Raw genomic sequence first — 27,998 nt, forward strand, 5'->3', positions numbered from 1 at the left:
CTTTCTGAATTGTAAACTTACTAATGATGAACTGGAATCTGAACAAATGACTGGTCTTAATGGTGTGGTGTCTTCAACCCAGTGGCTGATAACGTTACAAGCGTTTCTCCAGTGTGTAGCGAGTCCATCATTTATCAGTTTCCCTATTTTAAACTCAGGTCAAAGTAAAAGCTACTCTAACTCTATCCTCTTTACAGTTATACACAAATATATTTCTGTGCTGTACGTGAGTTTAAAGTAAACTCCTCATCCTCATTTCTCTTTTCCAACAAAGTGAAATCTACTGTAGCATCTGGACGTATCCACAGCTGTATTACTGGTAAAGGTTCGATTTAACTTGAGCTTGATTGCTTTGGTTTCACAATCCAATCAAAACTCCTCACGTTTTGCTTTGACCCAGCAGGGTTTAACCATTCCCCAAGTTGGATCCTCCTCCATCACCATCTACGTTTTCCCAGTAATTTAATGTCAGTTGCTCTCTTCTAATATTAAGTGGCATACTGTACTATAGACATGCACTTCTCAGAATAATTATTTCCTATCCTTACTTGTTTGCCTTCCAGAGAGAAAATCCTTGTCTACATTCACCCTGCGACACCATCTTCCTCATTTGGATGAATAAACCTTGTCTCCACATCGTACCCTGTGCTTTTTCAATTTCAAAAGTTCTGTGTCATCTTTGCCTGGCATGCAGATCTTTACCATCACTGCTTCTTTCCATTTCCCAGATTTTACTGTAAAATAATATTCTTTAGTCACAAAGTTGACTTCTCGTTAGATAACAAACCTGCTCTTCGTGGTGACTCTGATGTGAGAGGTCCATTTATTAAATCATTTACATCTTCGTGTTCTAATAGCTCTCTATTCTCTGACGTTTCTCTTCCTGTTTTCCCTTCTACAGTAATATTATCTCAACTATGTATTTTAACAGATGTTTAGCCACCAGCTATGCTTTTCTGTCGAGCTCCAAGTGAGCGGCTCGTGTTTCCCCAGTTCCGCACCTGGCCGGGGTCCTGGCCACTCCCACTCACCTGTTCCTCATGCCGTGACAATCAGTGTAGCTTCTACCTTAAAAGCTTATGAATCCGATTTAAACCATCTCTGGAGTCTTTAATTAAAGAAACCCAAAACAAAACCCTAAAAGAATCGTGTTGTTGCCATTTATTTATAAAGGTAGTAATGTTATGTTACCAGGGGAACAACAGCCTGTGCAAGAAAGGTTATATTAAACTAACCATCAGCAGGGATAATGTGTGTTTTTAGTTTGAATATGTGCATAGTGCATTGTCATCTAATACGAGATTTCTGGTATATGTAATGACTGCTTTTATTAAGGCTCTGATAGCAGTTGTTCTGCAATGATTCTGGGTTTCATTGATAAGTGAGGATACATAAAAACAACACTTACAGTTGCAAAACATTTAAACCTCACTGAGAAAATCTAAAATACGAAGTCACCATATCAGATAGTTAATAGTTACAGTTTGGTACTTAGTTTTCTTGCCTATATTTCGAAATGTATATAAAATGATAAGCCCATTTCTACTCATATTGTTTATACTTAAAGACAGGGACAACAAAACAATGTCTGCGCCATAACGGCAACACTGAGGACACGCTGCAACACGTTCACATCACCTGAGTGACGTATACGCCTGTGTCTGCAAGACTTTCCAGGATTTTAAACAAACAGCCTACTCTCCACACCACTAGGTGGCGACATGTCACGGTGTACCAAAGAACCGTCTCCTACGTCATCAAACAGCGACACGATTCAGACACGAGCCTGTGGTGTGGAGGCAGTGGGTCCGTGTTGGTCTGCTGATGAAAATAATCCGCTGCTGGAGGTTTCACTGATCTCACAGTTGGAGCTCTCTTTGGCTGCTTGCTGTTTTCTCTCCTAACGGCCGCGTTCACCGGAAGAGCCGCGATGTGTCAGGTGGAGGAAGATTACCGGGGAGAGATGGAGCGCGCCGCCGTGCCCAGGTAGGCTGAGGTCAACAGTGCTGACAATAAGTGTGTTTATGGATGAGAGTCCATGTTAAAAAGGCCCAGCGATGAAACGCAGATAAGCTTAGCTGGGATTTGATCAATATACCCGCATTAGTCTGGATATCACATGGAGGGAATAACAGTCCAGGAGCTGGAATGTTTTTGTAAATATTGTAGCCAATTCATCTTAAATGTGTCGTTTAAAGTGCTAAGATCCATAAAGCTTAGATCAGCTTTATCATATGCATTCATGAGAACAGGTTTAAATAATGAGGCAGAGACAGAGCTGCGAGCTTCTCTCCGCTTTAGTCATCAGGTCTGTCCGGAGCCGCTGGTTGAGTCTACATCCAGATTTAAGCATCTTCTTCTTTGCTGATCCTTAGTTATCATCACCCCTAAGTATCTCACTTCATTTTAACTTGTATATTAGAAATACATGTACTGGGACGTCCCTTAATAGCCTCAAGTTCACACTTGATAATATTGAGATCAGAGCCAGAAGCTCGAGAACACTTGTCCCAGAGGCCGTCTGAGCCCAAAGTCGTCGCTTCTCCAACCCGGACGAAAAGGTGTAAAAATATTCGTGTAATAAGTCAGGACACCGTAAAAACTCCACCTGAACTCTGCACCGAACACCAGCCAGGTCCTGGAACACCGCCCTTTACGTCACGGGCTGTGCAAACCGGCGTTTTGGGCCATAGCTGAGCTCGCTGTGGTGGCACATCAGTGACAGTGGGGACACTCATCCACTTAATGTAAACGCCAATCAGAGGAGTGCAGCCCACACCAGTTCATCCAGGTTCACCTTGTTTGCCTCCTCCATCTACTCTGTAGCCGTCGTTGATACAGTCCTTACCTGTGTACTAGGCCCACTGTGGATTTTTGATGTTTTTTAAACATAAAGCAAAGAAAAGGCAGAATGCTGTGACTGAATCAGCAGACCTCCTGTTCATCTGGACGTAGAGAAACGTTTCATCATCACCAGGTGACTCCTTCAGTCAGTCTGCAGGTTTCCAACCTTAGAAACAGCTCAGACTGACTGAAACTAGCAGCACTGATGAACAATGGGCTGGGAGGTCAGTTTATAATCATTGATATGGAAATGATCATGATCATTGATCGTTGGCCGTGAGTACCGTTCACAGAGAGTTGGGGAATGGCCTCAGGGCCCTTTGTTCCTCAGTCATAACCAGACGGGTTGAAATGTGGGGATTTTGGCTTAGATGAGCTGCAGGTTCATTTATTCACACGTTGAAACTCAGCGTCACAGAAGCGGACCTCTCCCTCATATATGAAGCCACAGCAGAACTTACAGCTTCAATACGATTCCTGAAGTGATCCTGATATTAGTGAAATAGTAAAGACGCTGTGTTCACTGAAAATAGAATAAACGCATCAATTATTGAAACTGAGAAATGGTTTGAGTAAACACGTCACTTTAACAACACTAAATATGTTTAAAAATGAAAAACATCATGCATCACTATTTGCTACTAGAACAACTTAAGTCTTTGGAGCTCTACTGTAGGAACCATAGAGAACCACAGAGAACCACAGAGAACACAATCCCAGATCTCCTCTCTGTCATCATCAGTGTCCTTCCTGTTCTAACATGCTGCTCTTCTCCTGTTTATTAGTGTTTCAAAGAAATGTGTCAAATGCAAAGAGGCGCCTGCAGCTTTGGTCATCAGAGCAGGAGATGCGTACTGCAGGTAAGCTGTGCAGCATTTCTAGATACAGAGCTGTGAGAGATAATACTGTAGACTGAGAGCTCGGCTGTGATGGCTGGGATGTTTGTAAGGTAAGCAGTGTGCCTCACTGCAGGGATACATGACTGCATGTGTGATGATGGTGAGCGTAGCCTCATGGACAGTGGAGCAGACAAACTACAGGGTGGGCCGTTTCTATGGATACAGCGTAATAACATGGGAATGGTTGGTGATATTAAAGTCCTGTTTGTGGCTCATTAGTATATGTGAGGGGCCAAACTCCTCAAGATGGGTGGTGACCATGGTGGCCATTTAGAAGTCGGCCATCTTGGATAAAACTTTTGTTTTTTTCAATAGGAAGAGGGTCATGTGACACATCAAACTTATTGGTAATGTCACAAGAAAAACAATGGTGTGCTTGGTTTCAACGTAACTTTATTCTTTCATGAGTTATTTACAAGTTTCTGACCACTTATAAAATGTGTTCAATGTGCTGCCCATTGTGTTGGATTGTCAGTGCAACCCTCTTCTCCCACTCTTCACACACTGATAGCAACACCGCAGGAGAAATGCCAGCACAGGCATCCAGCATCCGTAGTTTCAGGTAGGGCTGTTCCATATATCAATGTGTATCAGATGACGATATAAAAACGTCTGTCGTTTCATTTTAAGCTATCGTTGTTTCGTGGTGTCGCAAAATAAACTGTTTACGGCAATATTTTTTCATTATTTTGATGGTCACTGTAGTGGCTATATTCATTTCTTAAAGTTCTCTCTTTCTCTTATATTTAATATAACCACACTACCGACAGACGAGCGCCTGTTTTTATGCGTTGTCGTTAGCAACAACGACGGTAAAACCACCGCGTGCTCAAGATCCTGTTGAGACTTTTCAAAATAAACTGAATCACGTGAAAGAGCAGAGTATTTACGGATGAGAAGTAAAAAAGACGCAAGGTGCTAAAAAATAAACCTTAGACTCAAACGTTAGAACAGGCTTTTCCCCGCAGCACGCCGTGTAATAAATACTCAAAGAAAACGGCGGCTGTTACAACTTATGTCTAAAAATGTATCGTTTCATGCATCGGTTAAAACACTCGACTCAGCTACATGACGCGCAGCTGGAAACACGTCACGCAAGTCGAGCTGCCCGAGATTCACAGAACTTACAGAAAATGTTACATTTTTGTGATTTATATCGTTATCGGACGATAGATGTTTTATATCGGGATATGAGATTTTGGTCATATCGCACAGTCGTAGTTTCAGGTGCTGCACATCTGGTATCTTCACACCATAGACAATTGCCTTCAGATGACCCCAAAGATAAAAGTCTAAGGGGGTCAGATCGGGAGACCTTGGGGGCCATTCAACTGGCCCACGACGACCAATCCACTTTCCAGGAAACTGTTCATCTAGGAATGCTCGGACCTGGCACCCATAATGTGGTGGTGCACCATCCTGCTGGAAAAACTCAGGGAACGTGCCAGCTTCAGTGCATAAGGAGGGAAACACATCATCATGTAGCCATTTCAAATATCCAGTGGCCTTGAGGTTTCCATTGATGAAGAATGGAGCCACTATCGTTGTACCCCATATACCACACCAAACCATCACTTTTGTTGGTCCAACAGTCTTGGAGGATCCATCCAATGTGGGTTAGTGTCAGACCAATAGCGGTGGTTTTGTTTGTTAACTTCACCATCACATAAAAGTTTGACTCATCACTGAACAAAATCTTCTGCGTGAACTGAGGGTCCTGTTCCAATGTTTGTTTTGCCCATTCTGCAAATTCTGTGCTGATCTGGGTCATCCTCGTTGAGATGCTGCAGTAGCTGGAGTTTGTAAGGGTGCCATTTGTGAGTAGCTAATATCCGCCGAAGGGATGTTCGACTAATGCCACTCTCCAGTGACATGCGGCGAGTGCTACGCTGTGGGCTCTTGCTGAATGAAGCTAGGACAGCCACTGATGTTTCTTCATTAGTGACAGTTTTCTTGCGTCCACATTTTGGCAAATCCAACACTGAACCAGTTTCACGAAACTTAGCAAGCAGTTTGCTGACTGTAGCATGGGAGATGGGTGGTCTCGTAGGGTGTCTTGAAATCTGCTGCAATGACCCGGTTACTGCGTTCACCAGATATGAACACAATTTTGATCCGCTCCTCACGTGTTAACCTCTTCGACATGTCAATGGCTGTGAACAAAGAGAAACTTGTAAATAACTCATGAAAGAATAAAGTTACGTTGAAACCAAGCACACCATTGTTTTTCTTGTGACATTACCAATAAGTTTGATGTGTCACATGACCCTCTTCCTATTGAAAAAACAAAAGTTGTATCCAAGATGGCCGACTTCTAAATGGCCACCATGGTCACCACCCATCTTGAGGAGTTTGCCCCCTCACATATACTAATGTGCCACAAACAGGACTTTAATATCACCAACCAGTCCCATGTTGTTACGCTGTATCCATAGAAACGGCCCACCCTGTAGAGCTTGGCATGATGCATCAAGCTCAGCCAGCCTGGCTCCGGCCTGTTTCCACAGATGCTTCATTAAATGGAAACTGTCGGCCCTTTGTCAGCTGGACTTCCTCCCTCAGTGAGAGACACGCGGCTCAGGCTGGTGAAGAATAGACGATCACTGAGAAAACAAATGTTTTTCTGTACTGTGAGCCCAGCACGTTTTCTGAGATGTTTGAAAGAAATGTGTTTGCACCTGGAAGTCATGTGAGGTGTGTTTGCAGTGGCTGTGCTCACATGTCTCTGTGTCGTTCAGGCTCTGTTTCAAAGATTTCTTCACTCACAAGTTCAAAGCTGTGCTCGGCAAGAACAGGATCATTTTCCCCGGAGAGAAGGTAAGTCGTCCCTGACTCAACACAACGAAATTCACTTTGCTTTATTGTGCGAGTTTGTCTTTGACCCAGAAGAATCAGCAGAAGCTGAAAGCGTCAGAACTGTGCGCCTCTTTTATCCAGGTGCTGCTGGCTGTGTCCGGAGGTCCTTCTTCCTGTTCAATGCTCAGACAAGTTCAAGAGGTGTGTGTCACTGTCACCACAAGTCACTTCAGTTTTATTTATGTAGTGCAAATCACAACAACAGCTGCCTCCTTATATTGTAAGGTAAACGGGTTTGAGGCCCCTGCTTCAGACCTGTGTTATGGCCAACCTGCAGGAAGTCGGGTTCAGGCGTGCGCCCCATAACAAACAGGATTTTACTCTCTGATCCCGACTTCCACCTTACTATCATACAACAGAGAAAAGCCCTGCAATCAGTAGGACAAGCAGTTTGGCGACAGTAGGAAGGAAAAACTCCTTTTAACAGGAAGACTCTTCCACAGCGAGTCTTTGACCCCTCTTTCTTTTCTCACCCCAACCAGCAGCGCAGGGATGTCCAACTCCAGGCCTCGAGTGCCGGTGTCCTGCAGCTTTTAGATCTCACCCTGGGTCAGCACACCTAAATCAAATGATTAGTTCATTAGCAGGCCTCTGGAGAACTTCAGGAGATGTTGAGGAGGTCGTTTAGCCGTTTAAATCAGCTGTGCTGGATCATCGTCTGAAAGCTGCAGGACAGCGGCCCTCGAGGCCTGGAGTTGCCCCCCCCTGCGCTGCTGGTTGGGGTGAGAAAAGAACGAGGGGGCAAAGACTCGCTGTGGAAGAGAGACAGAGATTAATAATAAGTCATATTTAAATGCAGAGAGGAGAAACTCCCAATGCATCATGGGAATCCCCGGCAGCCTACATCTATTGCAGCATAACTAAGGGAGGATTCAGGGTCACCTGGTCCAGCCCTAACTATATGCTTTAGCAAAAAGGAAAGTTTGAAGCCTAATCTTGAAAGTAGAGATAGTGTCTGTCTCCTGAATCCAAACTGGAAGCTGGTTCCACAGAAGAGGGGCCTGAAAACTGAAGGCTCTCCCTCCCATTCTACTTTTAAATACTCTAGGAACAACAAGTAGGCCTGCAGAGCGAGAGCGAAGTGCTCTAATAGGGTGATATGGTACTACAAGGTCATTAAGATAAGATGGGGCCTGATTATTTAAGACCTTGTATGTGAGGAGCAGGACTTTGAGTTGATTCTGGATCCACTGTTTGGTTTTTGGGTATTTAAGTGGTAGAAAAGCATAAAATATTATATTAGTCTATCAACTTCTTCAAACCGGCATTAAAAATATCTTTAACTGCCATAAATAGTTGATGCTGTTCTTGTTGGATTTATTGAAGCGTCTTCGTCACAGGGTTTGAGTCAGAAAGCGAACAAGAAGCTGCGATTCGTGCCTGGCATCGCCTTCATCGACGGTACGCTACATCTGGTTGTACGCTGACAGTAAAGTTTCTATTTCTGCATCTCTGGAGACGTTTTTCTGAAATGATTCTGGCTGAAACAGAAACCTTGTAAAGGGGTGTGTCTTTGTTCCCAGAGGGTGCTGCGATAGGTCAGTCGGTGGAGGAGCGACAGAGGACAGTGGCTGAGCTTCAGGAGGTGTTTGAGGCCACTGGTTTCCCCTTCTTCATCTTACCTCTGGAGCAGGTCTGTGTGGAGCTGCTCTTAGTTAGACTGAAGCTGATCACAGAGCGTCTGTTAAATATACACGATGTTCTCTAAGGTCCTGGACCTGTCCGCGTCAGTCGTGGCGACCAATCCGTCGCCCTCAGAGCAACCTGCCGGCGCCTACAAAGCAGCCGTGGATCGCTTTGTCGAGACTGACGGCAGCAGCTTTCCAACGCCACAGGAACCAAAGGAGACGCTGCTGCCTCACGTTCAGCAGTCGCACACGCTGATGCTGCAGCAGCTGCTCGGCTCAGTTAAAACACTGACGGCCAGAGAAGAGCTGCTGAACACGCTAAGGTCAGAGGTCACTCGCTTCTACTACTCGTGATGCTTTTGTTGCTTAGACACGTTCCGAGCTACCGCCTGCAATCATCTGTCCACCACACGAGCCGCTGACCTGACTGTGTTGCTCCTCAAAGGCAGCATCTGCTGGTGCACACAGCTCGCACGGAGGGCTACAGGAAGCTGATGCTGGGAGACAGCTGCACCCGCCTGGCTGTTAAACTGCTCACCAGTATATCACTGGGCAGAGGAGCACAGCTGGCCCAGGACACGGTGCGTAGACCTCGTTACCTCGTGTGACGCATCAGCTCGTATTTAAAGGTTGAGTTAAAGCGAATCTGCTCTTAATGTTGTCGTTGTTTTAAACAGGGTTTCTCTGACTCCAGATACGGTGACGTCATATTAGTGCGGCCAATGAGAGACTACTCTGCCAAAGAAGTCGCTTACTACAACCACCTGTTCACTGTGCCCTGTGTTGTTGTTCCAGGTGTGGACACCAAGGTAAACCGAAACATTAAAGTGTTTCAAAGGCTTTAATGTGCAGCAGCAAAGCTTTGCTTTAGAGCAGCGGTCTCCAACCTTTTTTGCGCCACGGACCGGTTTATGCCCGACAATATTTTCACGGACCGGCCTTTAAGGTGTCGCGGATAAATACAACAAAATAAAACTAGTACTGAAAAAAAGAAGATTTATTCATAACACACGTGAAAAGACCCAGGAAAACCGAGTAAACGATAAAAACGATAACAAAATAACGCTGAAAACCAATAAAAACCCGCTGCCTTAGATGACGTACGTCTATCAGCAAACGTTCCAGTCACAGCTGGAACAGCTGTCAGTCAGTCTGTGGGAGGAGCTGCAGGCGCTGTCAGCTCATTGGACGGCCTGTTCAAGTAGTACAAAAACAAACAAACAGGAAAACAAATATTTCTGAAAATGGTTTGTTTGTTTGTTTGTTTGTTGTTTTAAACTTCATGTAACAAACTGCAAACATGAACACAGATTGTTTTCCTCCCTGTTAACTAACACACACGTCTGCTGTGTTCATATTTAACACAGACGCACACATGAGTGTATGAACTAACAGCATGTTTGCACTCTCATATCACATCATTTACACAACTTGTTGTAACATTGCTCTCAACAACAAACACGAAGTCACTTCAGGGACCAAACTGCGTTATATTTCTTCATGTTGAAGGCCGCAAGAAGGTGTGACATGGGCCACAAGCGGCCCCCGGGCCACGGGTTTGAGACCCCTGCTTCAGACCTGTGTTGTGGACGACCTGCAGGAAGTCAGGTTCAGGCGTGCGCCCCATAACAAACAGGAAGTCAGGTTCAGGCGTGCGCCCCATAACAAACAGGATTTTACTCTCTGATCCCGACTTCCACAAATAATCAAGATTATTCATGAAACGGGCACCGTCAGTACAGATGTGTACAGATATGTACACGACCTCTGCGGCTGTGCACTGTTCCCACGGGACAGTTTCCTGCTTCCCCTCCTTACATCTTTGAACCGTTCATGTTTGATGTCCTCGTTCAGGCAAAGCTTCTTTTCTTCTCTGTAACTAAATGACCTCAAATTAAATCCAGGCAGACATTCTTCACTGTGTTATCAGGAATAAGTCGCTTATTGTAGGTTTGTGGATGTTAGGCTGGGCTTCATGATGAATACGATGGTTTGGCTTAAACTGTGTGAACAAAGTTCTCTCTGAGAACCTGCACGAGGGGAAACGAGACAGACATGGAGTGTTATCACAGATGGAGGTGTTTTAATGTTTAACATATTTATCATCATCATCTGAGACGTCAGGACCTTTGCTGTGTGCATCGTCTCTTCCTCTGCCTGCGCCTCCTCCAGGAGTTTCAGCGTTCCCAGCCTGAGTACAGTTGTGTTGCTCTGTTCCACAGACGGTGGAGAAGGCCAGCATCCAACGACTCACAGAGAGCTTTGTCACCAAGCTGCAGACAGACTTCCCCTCCACCGTCAGCACCATCTACAGGTTGCAGTTACACACATGCTTCGTGCACGTCGGCACTTTGAACAGATCGTGTGTGCTCAGACAGTCTCAGTGTTAAACCAGCACGTGTGTCACACAGGACCAGCGAGAAGCTGCAGACGGCGTGTAGGAAACGGTCAGGAGGCGACGGCTGTGAGCGATGTCTGCTGTGTGTGTGCAGCCTGGATACTGCTGTGGGTGAGTGAGGCAGCCACAGCCTGCAGGTCACTGACCACAGGAGGAACGCATCATCGGCACATTACAGCGCTCCACTCCAGCTTTATTATTATTCAGCTTTATCTGCAGCTGCGCATTCACTGTCAAAATAAAAGACGCTCCAGATAAGAAGTTGCAGCGCGCGTTTGGACTGTGATTGTCCACTAGAGTGGGATTTTCACAGCACATTCTGCACCACATCTCTGTGCGTTCATCATTTGTTTGAAGCAGCTCACCTCCTGCAACCACTTTTCCAAGAATACGCTTCTGTTGTGGTTCAGACGCCTGCATTTCTTTGGAGGTGGAGGAACAGCAACGTAACTGCTTAGAGGAGCTTCTCCGACATCTGTCAGAGTCCTAAACAAATGTCTGTCCTCCTCTTATGTACGCAAACGTGCGTTGCAGCTTCTTATCTGGTGCGTGTCTTTTATTTTGAAAGCATTATGTGCACCCCTGGATATATCCCTCTAAATGTGGACAAACAGGAAGTGGAAACAAGGCCAAAGTGTTGCAGCCACAGGAAATCACAGCTTTGAACATTATTTTTCTTTCTTGCTCACATTCATGTTAATAACAGACTGTGGAGCGTTTCATACAAACATCATCACAGAGCAGCAGCAGCGTCACACAGAGAGCCACATGGTCCGATCAATAATGGATCAATATCCTGTCATAATCAGGAAAAGAGCAGCAGGTCATTTCTATTACAGATCAATAATTATAACAGTAATACTGTGGTGATGGCACGTTATGACCACCTAATTACAAAGTAGTATGAAATGTTATAGCTGAGTATCATGTTGTAATAACATATTAATAACAGTGTAGTAATAATCAATGCCAACAGCGTCGTCTAATATCTGTATTTATGTGTTTAAACCTGTTTATAAGCTGACTCGTGGCCTCACAGGGTGATGCTGGATTATGAGGCTCTAGGCTGCTGTTCATTATTAGTGTTATAATCCAGGACATCGTTCAGGACTGAACCTGTCTGTCTTCATCTTTCCAGAGGAGGCGTCGGCCTTCCAGGCCACGCTCATCTCAGATCAGCTGTCCGGGTCTAAGCGAGGCGGCGCTGCTGAAACGCTGAGGCCAAAGCCGGGTACGGTGACTGCTTTAGACCTGAACAAGCTCCAGTTTACATGGATGCAAAGCCGTGTTTTTACGACGTCTCTGTTAAACAGGGAGGCCGGAGTCGCCGGCTCCCACCGCACAGTGCTGTTCCTCTGCAGAAGGGCGGGGCTGCGGGAGACCAGGAAGTGATGCAGGTTGCTGTTCTTCTGCGAAGTAAGTGTTTATTTCCTGTGTCGGATTTATTACCCAAAAAGCTCTTTTTCAGACATGTGTGGCAAATATTTGCTAAACTGTACGACGTGCATCCACGAGGTGCTTTGACGAGAGTCGGTAATATAAGAGATAATCTTGTTTGCTGTCAGTTTGGACACTGGCCCGGCTGCTTGGTATCCTCTAGTTTAACTCCTGCTTATTTTGAGAATGCTGTGATGTTTAAAAATAAGAATTATTTAATAATAAGATCGATCCTTCTCTTCTTAGCTCGATTGATCTGTAACTGCTGAGGTTTTGAGGAGAGGTCGTAGCTAGGCACGTTCAGGTTTGAGATAATTGTAACCACAGGCCCCTCTGTAGGTATAAGAACATTACAGAGTAATCTATTACACTGGCAGCATGCTGTCATTTGAACACTTCACATAAAGGTGCTTTCGTTCACACGTACAAAGTGTTTGAGTTTATATCCTGTAGGATGGATTTCATCAGATGTTCAGTCGAGTCCTAAAAGTAAACTGGGAGAAACTTTCACGTTTCTTCTTCGGTGCATCGTCTCGTCTGCTGAAGCATCGACTGTGGACTCGTCCCTGTGGGTGCTCACAGCTCAGGTTTCTGTGTTGCACTTGTGTTACAGGCTACCAGAAACAACACGTCTGCAGAGCCTGTTGTGTTACAGCTGTGCACTGACTGTCAGAGACATGGTGAGTGACGACGTGTTTGACCCTTTCATGCATGAATTATGACGACCTTTATTCTTCTTTAGGCATAAACAAGATTTTTGAATTTGTACTTTTCAAAGAGTTTGTTACGCTGATGTGTTGGAGTGAACATCAGTGTCCATCCAAGTGCACCATCAACACAAATACATGAAAACAGCTGTCCACTGTGGTGAGGTCAGGGAGAGCGGGGTCACTGGTGTTTTTGTATTTATTGTATTTATTGGAGTTGTGGCATCAATTAGCAACACTTCAAACATTATAACACACACCTGTGACTCAGACTTAGCCATCAGCGCGCTGCAGCGAACAGGAAGTCAGTGAGCAGCACACACCATGTTTGGTATGAACTGATCAGAGTGTGAAGATCTGACATCCAGATGTTTGTTTCCTTTGCAGTCGACAGTGAATCACCTCCCTCAGTACATCCTGTCAGAGGCTCAGAGGAGGCAAAGGAGGTGGGATGTTTGACACTGATACTGACACTGTACACATGATGTAAAGTATGATGTCATATTTACGGTGGCTTTGGGAAATTTCAGCGTGTGTTGAACAGTTTGAGCTGCGTCTGTCTCGCTGTCCTCTTTGCAGTCGCCCGCCCTGAAAGTAGTCTGTGTTAGTTAACCTGACCACAGGTACAACGTGCTGATGTGTAAGGAAGCATCACAAGGATGTAATGCTGTTTCCTGTTTCGTTCTAACCAAACAACGTTGTTCCAAATCGCATCGTTTCCACTTTTGTATGATCGTCTGTCGGCCAGCTGTGGTTTCTTTGGTGAAACAGCTCAGAAATACAGATGTACAGTGAGACTGCAGGGCTGACCGGGTCGTTGTGCTCTGTAGGTCTCACATGAGAGAGGAGATCAGTGACTTCCTGCTGGACGATGGTGACGAAGGAAATTAGAAACAAAAGGAGAAGCCCTGCCCCCCCCCACGCCAGAAGACGATGGAGGAAAGGAAACTGGCACTTAAGTCCTGCAGGAAGGAGCTGATTTCATGTTTAACAATCACATCATTAGAGATCGTGTGTGTGTGTCTGAGTGTGTGTGTGTGTGTGTCTGTGTGTGTGTGTGTGTGTGTGGGGCAATCTTGCATTCTTTTAAATGATTTTGAGTTTTTTTCTTTGAGCTGAGTCTCCTTAAACACACTTCAGCTGTTCTTGTACAGATCAGATTGTATCATGAATGTGACAACATGTAATATTAATCTCTTTATTTCCATCACGTCCTTAATAAACCTTCACATATCAAAAAGACGATATGGCAGTGAGTCCATCTCCTCCTTGTGAGTGATATAAACCATGTTTACATGTTTACATCAACACAAATCAAACACGCACAAAATAAAGTTTTATTCAAACACATTCAGTTGATCATGTTGTCAGAAATCGTTGAATTTTGATGAAACATTTAAAAACTGCGTTTTGTATTTTTTATTAAAATCTGCTAAAACTCCAGCTGTGAATGTGAATGTGTGCGTACTTTACAGAGAAGTTGTTGCTATGGTAATAAAAATAAAATTTTTATCATTAGAGAAAAAATTACCAATAATCATCCCACAGATGTAATATTATCTACAGCTACTTGTAGTTCCATTGATGTTAAGTTAGACTCTTTTTCTCCAATTGATCTTTCTGAGTTAACGTCAATAATTACTTCCTCCAAACCATCAACGTGTCTTTTAGACCCCATTCCTACAAAACTGCTCAAAGAAGTTCTGCCATTGATTAATTCTTCGATCTTATATATGATCAACCTATCTCTAATAATCGGCTATGTACCACAGGCCTTCAAGGTGGCTGCAGTTAAACCTTTACTCAAACAGCATCTCTAGACCCAGCAGTCTTAGCTAATTATAGGCCAATCTCCAACCTTCCTTTCATATCAAAAATCCTTGAAAGCGTAGTTGTCAAACAGCTAACAGATCATCTGCAGAGGAATGGTTTATTTGAAGAGTTTCAGTCAGGTTTCAGAGTTCATCACAGCACAGAAACAGCTTTAGTGAAGGTTACAAATGATCTTCTTATGGCCTCTGACAGTGGACTCATCTCTGTGCTTGTCCTTCTTGACCTTAGTGCAGCATTCGATACTGTTGACCATAATATCCTGTTAGAGCGATTAGAACATGCTGTAGGTATTACAGGTATTGCACTGCAGTGGTTTGTATCATATCTATCTAATAGACTCCAATTTGTGCATGTAAATGGAGAGTCCTCTTCACACACTGAGGTTAATTATGGAGTTCCACAGGGTTCAGTGCTAGGACCAATTCTGTTTACATTATACATGCTTCCCCTAGGCAGCATCATTAGAAGACATAGCATACATTTTCACTGCTATGCAGATGACACCCAGCTCTATCTGTCCATGAAGCCAGATAACACACACCAATTAGTTAAACTGCAGGAATGTCTTAAAGACATAAAGACTTGGATGGCCACTAACTTTCTGCTTCTTAACTCAGATAAAACTGAGGTCATTGTACTCGGCGCTGAAAAGCTTAGAAATATGGTATCTAACCAGATTCTTACTCTGGATGGCATTACCTTGGCCTCCAGTAACACTGTGAGGAACCTTGGAGTCATTTTTGACCAGGATATGTCCTTCAACGCACATATTAAACAAATATGTAAGACTGCGTTCTTCCATTTGCGCAACATCTCTAAAATTAGAAATATCCTGTCTCAGAGTGACGCTGAAAAACTAGTTCATGCATTTATTACTTCCAGGCTGGACTACTGTAATTCATTATTATCAGGAAGGATTTAATGATGATAATAAATTAATAATAAATACGTCTTTTACGTCACTGACACAAGACAGACGCTAATTATCAGCGCCGGAGAACACATCGCAAACGCTTCCAATATCAGTCAAACATACTGTTGCTCTGGGTCTAAACAGAGCGCGTTGTGTGTGACGTCTTCTTTTGCGCATGCGGGCGCTTTGAGCGTTCACACTAGAGCGCGTTTGCTGTCACATTTTATCTGTAGTGTGAACGAGCATTAAGACCTGCAGAGTGAACGTAGCCTAAGTTTCTCCTGTGACAGTCGGGCTATTCTTTTTGCTTTTAATGCAGGACAGTAGCACATTAAAGTCAGCTGAAAACTTTCTTCAGTTCAGGTGGACATGACTCAGGGGAAAGCTTCGATGACCGTCCTATTAGCTGGGACCTGTGAAAATAATCTGAGGAAGTTTGGGGACCTTTGCCCACAACTAAAAGATAAATGTTAAAGCTACAGAAAGATGAACACAAAGCTGAGCTGCAGGTGTTTCTGAGTGCAAACATCATGCTCAGTGTTAATGAATGTCAATGTAAAATGGGGAAATGTGTTTTTCCCGTCACCGTGAAGCAAACTCAGTAACATTAAATAAGACACCCTGACCGTCACGGCCGCACAGCGTCACGGCCGTGTTTAATGATGTTGGAAAGAAGGAGACATTAGGTCCAAATAACTGAGCAGGAAAAAAAGAAAAAAAGTGCAGTTTTATTAAAGATTGACACTTTTTCCTCACACAGACACACAAATACACATACACATATTTACAGAGTCACAGATGGTATGTGTCAATAAGCAAAGTCAGTATGCAGTTTAGATTTTGTTGATGTTGGCAGCTGGCAGGGTGGATTTGTCCAAGTCGTCAAAGTAAGGGTGCGTCATGGCCTCGCGGGCAGAGATCCGTTTGGGGGGATTGTAGGTCAGCATTTTCTGCAGAGACGAGACCAGAACAGGACGTTATTCTCCAGAACCTGAACATGCAGGAGTCCCTGGACCGGCACCAGCTCAGCTTCATGACCAACATCAGCAGGGCTGTGCCACATCAGCTTATTATTAACAATAAGAAAACAATGTCAGATGTGCCACCAGCTGCAGGTTAAACATCTTTAACACTGAACACTGTGTCACCACTGCTGACCTACAATGCTAGGAACGATCCTGGTGACTAGTTTCTTTAAAGCGTGGCGCATGCTGCCGTGCTGTTTCAAAATTCACGACAACCACTTCAAATCTAAAACAACAACAATCATCTGTTTACTTCTGCTAGTCCTGCACAGCCCATCATCAGGACAAACACTTCCCATTAGGAAATTCACTGTTTAAACTGAAAAGCTGCTGATGTATTTTTATTTCCTAGAGTATTTAAAAGTAGAATGGGAGGGAGAGCCTTCAGTTTTCAGGCCCCTCTTCTGTGGAACCAGCTTCCAGTTTGGATTCAGGAGACAGACACTATCTCTACTTTTAAGATTAGGCTTCAAACTTTCCTTTTTGCTAAAGCATATAGTTAGGGCTGGACCAGGTGACCCTGAATCCTCCCTTAGTTATGCTGCAATAGATGTAGGCTGCCGGGGGATTCCCATGATGCATTGAGTTTTTCCTTTCCAGTCACCTTTCTCACTCACTATGTGTTAATAGACCTCTCTGCATTGAATCATATCTGTTATTAACCTCTGTCTCTCTTCCACAGCATGTCTTTATCCTGTCTTCCTTCTCTCACCCCAACCAATCACAGCAGATGGCCCCGCCCCTCCCTGAGCCTGGTTCTGCTGGAGGTTTCTTCCTGTTAAAAGGGAGTTTTTCCTTCCCACTGTCGCCAAAGTGCTGCTCATAGGGGGTCATATGATTGTTGGGTTTTTCTCTGTATCTATGAAGCGCCTTGAGGCGACTTTTGTTGTGATTTGGCACTATATAAATGGCAAAGACAAATTTAACTGAATAAATACAAAGAAAAATCATCACTAATGTCTTTGAATTAATGTGATTTAATTTTGAGGGTAAAGCAGCACGTGGCTGCTTCCTGTCTCACAGTTGAAGCTCGGCTCACAGGAGGCAACAATACTCACGATAGAAGCACTGCAGTATCTTAGGACAGCTGTGCAATAACACAAATCCTCACTGATCTTAGTTACCTGAGGCCACATTTATCTTGTTTCTCCAAGATAGAAACAATTAATATACAGTGGAACCCCGGCTACGAAGACGCCATTTAACGAAAAATTTACGTTACGAAGGCTTAACGGCAATATTTTTGCCCGTGGTACGACAAAATGCCCGCGTAATGAAACGCGTTTCGCTGTGTGAAAGACGTATTGTTGTTGCAGTGCGCTACTTTGTGTGCTTTTCGTTTGCAATCAGCCTGTCGTTCATTCAAAATGGGGCCGGCGTAAAAATGAGCGAGTTTGAAAAAATATCATTGCAGTGTACGCACATTAACATAAATGTTTTAAAGTTTAGAATTAAATTCCATAATGTACACGCACGTGTGCTTTCTGCAGCCTCCACCAAGAACTTCGTCTTCAGCATCGCCTCACTCAAAAAAAAAAAAGGTGCTTCGACTTACGAATATTGTGACTTATGAAAGACCCTCTGGAACAAATTAATTTGGTACGTCGAGGTTCCACTTTATATAGAAATAAGTAACGCTGGTTTACAAGCTCTCTGTATCTGCATGTTCTAGTTAAATGAATCACCTGCTAACTGCTTCATTATTCAATCTTAATAGGTGCTCATGTGTCCTGGTTTCTCACAGCAGCTCTTCCACCTGATGTCTCCATAAATGTTCATGCAGAAACTAAAGACCACCTGCAGCCCATGATGGCGGTGACCTCTGACCCCGATGATGCGAGACACTGATTTCCTCTCTGATCTGTTACCAAGTAAAAGTCAAGCTTTGATACTAATCTGATACTTTGTATGTGTTTGGAAAATCAAAAGTAGTTTATTTCAAACGATGCCCTTCATAACACTGAAGTATAGAGAAGTGTGATGAAGCTCCACCTTCTCCATCAACATGGAGCAAACACACCATCAGCCTTTACTGTCAACTGAGTCCCACGTGAGCCGTGACACAGTCCAGCTGCATTGCACATCTCACTATGAGAGGCGGAAGAAAAAGTAGTTCCTACCACTCAAACGTGTCAAACGTGGGAGGGATACAAGTATTTCTACATGACTGTGGATTTAAAGCAAACGTTAGTGAATCACCCAAACAGACACTTCTCAAAAAGCCTGGTTGAACATCACCATCACAATTTTGTCATGAGGACAGAAAGTCACCACAACACCTCCAGCCTCAGGAAACAGGTGAGGTGAGCAGGTGTTCGACCTGCTTCCTCTGGTACGACGAGAATAAAGGCTGTTCTGTTCAGCATGCTGTGGTGCTGCCTTTGTCCTTACCGCCAGCAGATCCAGCCCATTCTTGTCCAGGTTTTTCACCATGGATGAGAGGTTGCCAGATTTCCATTTGGGAAAAGTGTTTTTGTAGTCCGGCAGACTCTCAACATCCGGCCACACATCGTTGTTTGGGGTTCCCAGCGTCCTGGAAAAAGACAAATGCAACAAAGACTCCAGGGTCAGTTTGTTTGTTTCCATGAGCCACAAAGTGTTGAAACACCGCAGACAGTCTACAGCTGAAGCTTCTGACACACAGACACACTCGTGTTGTTTTAAATAGCTGCCAGGATAATGTGGCACCAGTGTGAACACTAACCCTGCCGTACAGGCCCAATCTCACCAATCCCTGCTTCTCCACACAATCCAGGCTGCCTCGAACTGTAGGAAAGACTTCACCTGACATCAGCTCCACGTTAGGACATCAACGTGACATCAACACTAACACAACTTCTCTGGCTCTACACCGCAAATGTCAACAACAGATTTATGTGTTTAAGCACTAACGTTTGCTATAACGACAACGTGTAGTTGTTCCACACACACTTACATTCAAAGGCTTCATCCTGATGAAGTAATGATGTAGAAGAAGACCAGGTAACAGGTGTGTTAACTATGTCAATCACAGACACACACACGTGTGAGGCTGCTGTTCCACCTAATTACTTTTATCCACGCAGCTAGAGACAGCCGAGGGTGACGCTGTGCTCCACGATGAACCATTTATTCATGTTTCAAGGTAAAAAGACTCAAGGAAGCCACGGCTCAACTGTCATGGTGCGAGGTGCACACTTAGGGTGGTGGATCCAGGAAGACTGAGCGAGTGTGCACATCAGCTGTCCGTGGTCTTCACTAAGATCATCACTGTCCCAGTCCTTCAGCCCACCCCCCCTGAATTCAGCCACAATCGTTCCACTACCCAGAGAGACCAGAAGCAGCCTGAACTGGCTGCTCTGCAGACTAAAACTTCAGCAAGGCTGACCATCAGCATCGACTGGAAGTGCATGGATGGCGCTCCAATGGAAGTCAACACCCTGAGAGAAGAAGGCCCATCAGCATCTCCACTTACTGAGGATCTAAAACCTGAACAGGGAGCTGGTGACGACTGCATCTGTGTGGTTCTTGAGCTGTACTACAGCACACAGGGAGGCACTTAAAGGGTCATTAACAGAGGCCAAAACACTCTTTACTGGGCCCCTCTTCTCCTCCCTGGAGGAAACCCACCACTGTGGTGACCTGCACCCACTCAGGACACCAGGTGTTTACGCTTCGGTCCTCCCACAGGAGATCCAGGACGCTGAGGTCATTACAACCAGACCTCAGCCCTAATCAATGCTAACAGCTATGTACATACTGTATAGTCCTGTCCAAATTCATGGGCTGCATCCTCCTGAGGCCGCATTTGTAGACCGATTACGTCACAGCGACGCGCCGAAGGCTGTCCAAATTCGTAGACTCCTCCGAATGCAGCCGACAAATGCGTCCTCCTTTTCCCCGAATTTGAAGGATGGGTCGGGTGTGTCCTTCGTGGCCCACCATATCCCAGAATTCATAGCGCGGCCCAGCCAAACTCCAGTTTCCAACAATGGCGGCCGCTACTTAGTTTTAGTATTACTCTTACTAATCTTTCTGGGTCACAAAATAAACTTTTAACATATTTTCAGGCGAGAAAGTAGCTGTGTAAATTTCAAATATCTGCTCAGTTTATCAAGATATCGCATATTTGCAAAAGTGCTTCGACGTTTTCGGAGACGTCTGCTACCCACCAGCTCGATAGCTCGCCGGGAGCTCGAGGGTCACTGAAGCCGCCGAGAACGACACAACTCCCGGCACATCATTTTCAGATCACCGCGGACTTTCACTACTCAGGTTAAACGTAATATATAAGTCACTTAGACAACCTAAAATGTTATTGTTGGACTTTTTTCAGTGTTTTATTTGTTCGTGAGTAAATCGGTTTGGCTGAGATTAAAGTTATTAGATTAGATCAAATAAAACTTTATTAATCCATCGGGTGGGTTCCTCCTTGGCTTTTATACAGCTGAATAAACATCAAACAGAAAACTGATTAAACAGAAGTATGAGACAGTCGAGAATTTACGCCAGTGTCCTGTTATATTTTAGATAGCAAGGAGCAGACGGCCGAGTTTATTAAACTCCACCGAGACAGCGGTGACGCTGATCAGAAGGCTAGACCGTCCCATTTTACAGCCGCTCACTTCCGGCCTACCCGACCTTCTGAGGACCCGGTCCACGTAGACCGCGAAGGCCGGGTCCTCAGGAGGATACAGCCCATGAATTTGGACACAACCTATATGTACACATGGTATTTATTTATTGTGATTGTCTTGCCTTTCCTTTAACAGTGATAAACTACACTCACTACAGATCTGACAGAGTTGGCTGACCCACAGCAGACACAGTAGTTGTGTGTGTACAGTCAGACTGCAGTCTTCAAGAGCCAGACACAAAGCAGCCAGTCCTCATAAGTACAAGAACACCACATGTGGAAACATGAGATCCACAGCTTTAGCCAATCGTCTCTCCCACTCACACAGAAAGCTGAGCTCATCTGTAAATGTAACATTTCGACAGTTTTCTCGCACCAACAGTTCTTGATACTTGCTCGTCTTTCTCAATTCAAATTGAAATCAGCAGTTCAACTAAACTTCAGCTTCTATTGTTTCTAAACACATGATGTTTTTGCTGCGTCTACCTGAAGATCCTGAAGAGCTGGTCTATCTCAGAGTCTCCATGAAACAGAGGCTTCTTAGTAGCAAGTTCTGCAAAGATTGTCCCGGTGCTCCAAACATCGACGGGGGTGGAATATCGGGGCGAGCCCAGCAGGACCTCCGGGGCCCGGTACCAAAGAGTGACAACCTGGGAACACACAAGCAGGACAGACCTGGCTGTTTGTGACGTTTCAGATTTACAAACTAGTAGGGCTGCAACGATACTCGTATCGATATTGAACCGTTCGATACAGTGCTTTCGGTTCAGTACACATATGTATGAACAATACAAAATTTTTAATTTATTTTATCAACTTTCCTTCTGACGATGCTGTCTGTGTTGAGCGCTCAGTGGATCTGCACTCAACAGTGCAGCCTAGGCGGAGTAGTCGAACACAGATTCACTGAGCGCAGCGCAAGCTAGCAGACAGAAGCTAAGCTCGTTGCAACATGGCAAATTGAACCTCCCCCACCCTCATTCAGATCTGGTGTTTGGAACTATTTTGGTCTTCATGTGACGTATGACCCTGAAGGTAAGCGCGTCATGGACTAAAGTAAAACAGTATGTTGGATGTGCCAGCAATGCTCAATTACATGGGTGGGAACTAGTGTGTTAGCGCAGTTAGCTCGTTAACGTGTTGACGCCGTCCAGCCCCACGCACGGGGCGATCCGCGGTAGCTCGTTAACGGAGATTTGCCGTGTTGTGGCGTTAACGTCATTTCAGATTAACGCTGACAGCACTAGTGGGAACACAACGAATATGACTGCACATTTACTCCGACATCATCCTAGTGCAAAGACAAGTGGAAGCAGACAAAAACAACAAGCACGCATGCTACAAACTTTACCCGAGTCATTTAGACAGCCGTTAGCACATGATTCTCCTTATGGGGACCTGATATGTTTAATATGCTGCCGAGAATATAGCCCAGAAGAAGCGTATAGTAGAGCTTTTATTTTGGAAAGAGACATTTCTCTGTAATAAACTCTCTTTTCCAAAGATGAGTGATTTTCTCGATCAGATAGATTTTTTTTATTACTTTGTTGTTTCAGCAACATTAAATTTAAAAACTGTACTTTTGAGTTAAAATATATATTTATAATTTTAATAAATGACAAATTAAAAAGGCATGAACATTTTTTTTGTATCGAAAAAATATCGAACTGTGACACCAAAGTATCGAACCGAACCGTGATTTTTGTGTATCGTTGCACTCCTACAAACTAGTCACGTCGCCTTGTTTGATGTCATTCTCACATGTCTGGATTTACACTCACGCTCTCATTCTGACAGTTTATTAATAACCATAAACATGTTTAATGAATTGTTTTTGTAACTTTCTAACATTTCAAAACTTGTGCAAACATTTTGTAACAGTTGTATGAAACGCTTGCAGCCTGTTTCTGAACCACTACAGCAGTTTATTTGTGCGTCGCTCCTAAAACTCTCCTCACAATCTGACCTGGTTCATTCATGCAGCACGTTTCCAACAGTCTGTGCTGCAACGTGCTTAACAATGTAAAACGTCACTAAAATAATAAAATGCACAACAATGATGCAGTGAAATATAAAAGAGAAAATAAAATGATAAATATAAAAATAAATTAAGCTTTTACTGTTTCTTCCTGTACTAAATGTGACAATAACATTCAAGAAAAAGCATCAAGCAAAATCACAACTCTGGTTTTACGCAGAGTTTAAAAACTGGTACATAGTTTGAAGTCCTCACTTTCAACACGAGTGCCTCGAAGCGACACGTTGTAGATTGGTCATGTGATTTGGCTGCACCGGGGCGCCCGTCGACCCCAGAGGGTCACCTGCACAGAGTCTGTCTAAATCTGTATTCCTCAAACTAAAAAGGATTTTTCTTGGTTTTTAAACTTATAAGAAAAAGTAAAAGAAATGTTTTGAAATGCAGCGGCCGACACATCCCAGGAGCTGTGATAAGGATCCTTACCTCGTGGGTGTAGACCCTGACAGGAACACCAAAGGCTCGAGCCAAGCCAAAGTCTGCCAGTTTGATGACGCCCTTGTTGTCGATCAGCAGATTCTGTGGTTTCAGGTCACGATGGAGAACTCGGCGACAGTGACAGAAGTAGATGCCCTCCAGTATCTGGTACAGGTAGCTCTAAACGTGTTGGAGAACGAGCAGATCTTTAGATGAGCAGCAGCCAAATGACACAAAACGTGAAACGTGACAGAAAAATGTGTCATTTCCAAACCAGACGTGCTTCAGTATTCAGAAAGTGTCAGTGTTTTTCTTTGTTTTGTACACAAAGTGATGTTTGTGTTAAAAGTGTTCTTCCTGCTTCTTGTGTGAACAGAATCATCTTACACAAAAGTGTCGGCCTCATGTTTGTTTTATAATTTAACTCAACAATAATTTAATGGTCTTTAAAATTATTGGAGCTTTGTTCAAAGCTCGCCTCAGATTCCAGAGTGCAAAACTGTGTAGACTGCGTCTTCAGACAGTAACAGGAAAATAAAAACGACCAATAGAAATGAAGCCGTGCTGAGTTCAGTGAACGACAGATTTACGAGCATCAATCAGGACCTCCACAGTCATTCAGTGCTGTGGAAACGAGACATTCTTCACTAGTGGGAATAGTTACCAAGCTTTATTCTTTATGATGAGAGATGACAGGGAGCAGGCACATCTGTTACACGATGTCACAGCAGAACAAAGCAGAGATCCTGTTGGATCAGAAGATGCGCTGCTGTACCTCCTGAGCTACAGCCACATCACACACTGATCAAACGTCCCAATTTTCTCCAATAAAAGTCAAACAAATGACATAAAATAAAGATTTAGTAAGGACCAGTCTGCGCAGGCCGGGTCCTTCGAAGGATGCTGGCCCTGCATCGTGGGTTTGGTGGTTGCCAAGTGGAAAGTTTTGGGTTTTTTAAATGAGGGTTTGTGGTGTGATTGCTTTCAGGAGTTGGGCTCGGCCTCTTAGCTCCACTGAAAGGAACTCTCTCAGCACATCAGGACATTTGGGACAAACGTCACGCTCCCAAACACTTTGGGTGTGGCCCTCTCCTGTTTCAACATGTGCACAAAGTCCACGAGGAGACCCGACTACTGACAAGACCCAGGACTGCAAACCAGGACTTTTCATCCATCATCAGTGTTGGAGCTCATAAATGCGCTTCTGGGAGATCAAACACATTCCTAAACCTTGTGAAATGTTAAGGTTAAGAATGGGATGTCTCTAATTTTTGTGAGTGTGAAGGCAGATGAGTAAATACTTCAGGCAATATAGCGTATGAGGTTTCATATCCATGTTTCATTACCTGAGAAGAACAAAAACGCTAAAGAAAAAGAGCAACATCTGAATAAAATGTCGCGCTCTTCCTCCTCGCCCTTTGACCTCGAACACTGAAGGAAAAGTTCAGGATATACTTAACAAGTCACATCAGTGTTGCTGTCATTGGACAGAAGCGAGTTTCACTGACTCATTAACACAATGGCTGCCGTATGTGCTGCACAGATGGAGGGTTGAGCAATCGACTCATTTTGTACACTGTAACTTTAAAAGTTTGGCTCATGAATCATGTAATATATTATCTGCTAACGTAACCCATCTCAGATTTAAAAGCTTCAAGTTCAAGCAACTAGTGCACCCCTGAATTAATGTAATACTTACCTTGACCAACATAGCGTCCATGTACTGGCCAGAGGGGATGGAGTCCAAGTATTTCTTCAGGTCCATGGACAGGAACTCGAAGATGAGGTAGAGACGAGATTCTTGCATTAGGACATCGAGGAGTCTGGATTACGCACAAATACACGAGTTCATACTTTATGTTTACATTTCTCATTAGATGTGACTGAGCAGCACTCTGCACAATAGTGTCAACTATCGCTACACATGCATTTATATAATGAACTTGATGCATATCTTCAAAACTTCACAATAGTTTCTATTGTTTGACCAACACCATGTCTCTCCATGCTGCACAAAGGGCACTAGACAGTATAGAGAAGTATTGGACATATAAAAATTCAAACCTCGTGTTATAAAAACCAAAAGGATTTTAAGATCAAAGAGAATTTGAGAGCTTACCGTACAACGTTGGGATGTTTCAGCTCCTGGAGCAGAGAAACCTCTCTGACAGCTGTGCTGGGGACGCCCTCCTCCTCACTCTCCAGTCGGATCTTCTTCATGGCCACAATTTGCCCCGTTGCCTTGTGCTTACCTTTATACACAACCCCATATGTACCTGGGGGAAAGCACGAGCACTGGATGAATGTACTGGCAGCTCCTGTTTATGCTTCCAAATTGCTGGACATCATTACTTATTACCAAAATACTTCTTGTCAAAAGAAAAGTTACACCAGAACAACTTTATAACCATGAGATTGTTGAGCAAACAGAGATAAGAAAACTTGACTACACACATAATTACACATTTTTGAAGTATCAACATTTGTAGAGCTTCATGTGAATAATTTAGATACGTTAAAACCAACCTTCTCCGATTTTCTCTATTTTCAGGTAGTCTTCCATTATTGCCTGAAAGGAGAAAGAAAAACGCAGTAACGTAAACAACTTCCGAGGACCTGCATTCCCTTCTATCAGCTTACACACATATCTAATAATTGTTGAGTGTCGATATTAGGCTAGATCAGCCTTTTATTTAAAAATGAACTAAACAACAAGCCTGTTCGTATCGAGCACGACCTTGTACGGAAATCATTCAGACTGGAAACTCATGTCACGTTGATTTAACCATTTACAGTAATGCACACGGGCCTATCGCCAGATCAGCAGGCTACCTCAAAATACGACCGGGGACGTTTTGAAACGTTAGTTTTGTTGCATTAAGCAGCTCGTTTTCCCGTCGCTCTTTCACTCGTGTTAGTAACTAAGACTAGTTAGATATTAAGCAGTCGTGAAATTAGCTTTTCTGATTAACGACCAAGAGAGGACCACTAACGTTAGCTTAACAAAGTGTTTAGCCATCAAAGTCACCTTTTTTGAATGTCATGCTAACTGCTAAGACACGTTGTGTCGGGCGTTCATGTTCCGCATTAGCTAAGGAGTCTTTTAAATGTAAAATTTAAATTTCACTCATACTGACAAATATAAAAAATTACCTGTTTGTGCCTCGTTTTTTACAGACACGAACAAACTGCCGCTGGAACGCTCCCGGACTCTTTTGAAATGACTGGAGTGCAGCAGCAGGTTAAAACAGTCCAATGAGCATACGGAATGTATTTTCAAAACAGCCAATAAGAGGAAAGGAAGGCTGTCACGTGGGTAGAGCGGGAGACAACCCGCCGATGTCCTTGGGAGCGTTCACTGATGCTGGGATATTTCAGCTCTACCCACTTCTAGGGTCCGATTGAATTACATACTATTTATTTTTACAGTTAAAGTTAGATTAACCTTCCTCTCGTGTTAGGGTCGGCACCGACCCATTTTAAATTTCAAATGCATAAAACAAATCACAAACATTTGTTTATTGTATCAAGGCTTTTTGACTTTGTCAGGAACCTCTATTTCTACAAAATAAAACAAAAAAAAATATTTTCACTAAATTATAAAATGCCCTAGTTGAAATTATGACCTTTGTGTTGTTAGGGTCGGTTTCGACCCAGGCATAATATTATGAGTATAAAGCAATAATTAAAGCCAAAACTGAAATCATAAGTGCACTGTCAGCTAAAACATTGACAGCAAGCTCCTCTCCTAATCATATGAGCTTTAGGGGATTCTTATTTTGCGTGTTTTTTGCAGTATACCTGCACAAAAACAAAACAAAATAAAGACGGACATGTCAAGACATGTGAGGTGAATTCACTCATTTGAGTGGCCATTTGACTTCCAGAGTGCACATTTACAATTTGCAGCATACAAAAATGAGAAAAAGATTCACAGTGAGCCAAGTTCTGCATCATATTTTAGGTGAAAATGAAGGAGAGGACACAGAGCAGCATAGCGATTCAGATGGGCAGGTTTCTAGGAGGAAGACAATGTGGACTATCATCCAGAAGACACAGACACATCTGATCATTTTCTGGGCAACGATGTCACTTCACACATTTGATATCATTTTGATTCAGGAGTCCTCAGATTTGACAACAGAGAGACCAGACCGAGGTCTGACAAGCTTGCTCCCATCAGGGATGTCTGGGAGAGATGGGTGCGGCTTCTTCCCCTGATGTTCATCCCAGGGCCAGAGGTGACAGTGGATGAACGTCTTGTCCACTTTTCGAGGAAAATGCCCCTACCGGCAATACATACCCAGTAAGCCAGGGAAATACGGCAGAAAAATCTGGGAAGCCTGTGATGCAAAAACCAACTATGGCTGGAATGTACAGATTTTCACAGT

General features: G+C 43.8%; 2 protein-coding genes across 2 annotated transcripts; one reads left to right on the forward strand and one right to left on the reverse strand.

Annotated features, from left to right (window-relative positions):
* Nucleotides 1–1,776: 1,776 nt before the first annotated feature.
* ctu2 (cytosolic thiouridylase subunit 2 homolog (S. pombe)) lies at nt 1,777–13,719 on the forward strand. Its single transcript, XM_006807072.3, has 16 exons — nt 1,777–1,986; nt 3,630–3,704; nt 6,482–6,560; nt 6,681–6,740; nt 7,940–8,000; nt 8,123–8,232; nt 8,309–8,550; nt 8,673–8,808; nt 8,905–9,036; nt 10,450–10,541; nt 10,639–10,736; nt 11,764–11,856; nt 11,939–12,041; nt 12,676–12,742; nt 13,157–13,215; nt 13,600–13,719. The coding sequence occupies exons 1-16, from the start codon at nt 1,931–1,933 to the stop codon at nt 13,658–13,660; spliced, it is 1,524 nt and encodes a 507-aa protein (XP_006807135.2). The 5' UTR covers nt 1,777–1,930; the 3' UTR covers nt 13,661–13,719.
* A 2,504-nt stretch (nt 13,720–16,223) lies between these two features.
* On the reverse strand, nt 16,224–26,859 carry cdk1 (cyclin dependent kinase 1). Its single transcript, XM_087836979.1, has 8 exons — nt 26,761–26,859; nt 26,134–26,176; nt 25,727–25,883; nt 25,307–25,430; nt 23,617–23,787; nt 21,642–21,805; nt 18,932–19,073; nt 16,224–16,465 (listed from the first exon to the last, which is right to left on the reverse strand). Exons 2-8 carry the CDS (start codon nt 26,168–26,170, stop codon nt 16,349–16,351), a joined length of 912 nt encoding a protein of 303 aa, XP_087693105.1. The 5' UTR covers nt 26,171–26,176; nt 26,761–26,859; the 3' UTR covers nt 16,224–16,348.
* Nucleotides 26,860–27,998: the final 1,139 nt, after the last annotated feature.

This window comes from Neolamprologus brichardi, unplaced genomic scaffold, assembly GCF_056152115.1.
Source record: "Neolamprologus brichardi isolate AB-2024 unplaced genomic scaffold, ASM5615211v1 NODE_ptg000032l+_length_1147064_cov_1, whole genome shotgun sequence".
In the NCBI taxonomy this organism is placed as follows: Eukaryota; Metazoa; Chordata; class Actinopteri; order Cichliformes; family Cichlidae; genus Neolamprologus; species Neolamprologus brichardi.

Excerpts from the sequence above, each read along its gene's own strand:
- ctu2 (XM_006807072.3), top strand. The coding sequence starts at position 1,931 with ATGTGTCAGGTGGAGGAAGATTACCGGGGAGAGATGGAGCGCGCCGCC. Across the intron at positions 6,741-7,939 it reads TGCTCAGACAAGTTCAAGAG|GGTTTGAGTCAGAAAGCGAA; the intron begins GTGTGTGTCACT and ends TCTTCGTCACAG. Across the intron at positions 8,233-8,308 it reads TCATCTTACCTCTGGAGCAG|GTCCTGGACCTGTCCGCGTC; the intron begins GTCTGTGTGGAG and ends ATGTTCTCTAAG.
- cdk1 (XM_087836979.1), bottom strand. The coding sequence starts at position 26,170 with ATGGAAGACTACCTGAAAATAGAGAAAATCGGAGAAG. Across the intron at positions 21,806-23,616 it reads TCAGGGTCTACACCCACGAG|GTTGTCACTCTTTGGTACCG; the intron begins GTAAGGATCCTT and ends GTGTGTTCCCAG. Across the intron at positions 16,466-18,931 it reads ATGGGCTGGATCTGCTGGCG|AAAATGCTGACCTACAATCC; the intron begins GTAAGGACAAAG and ends TCGTCTCTGCAG.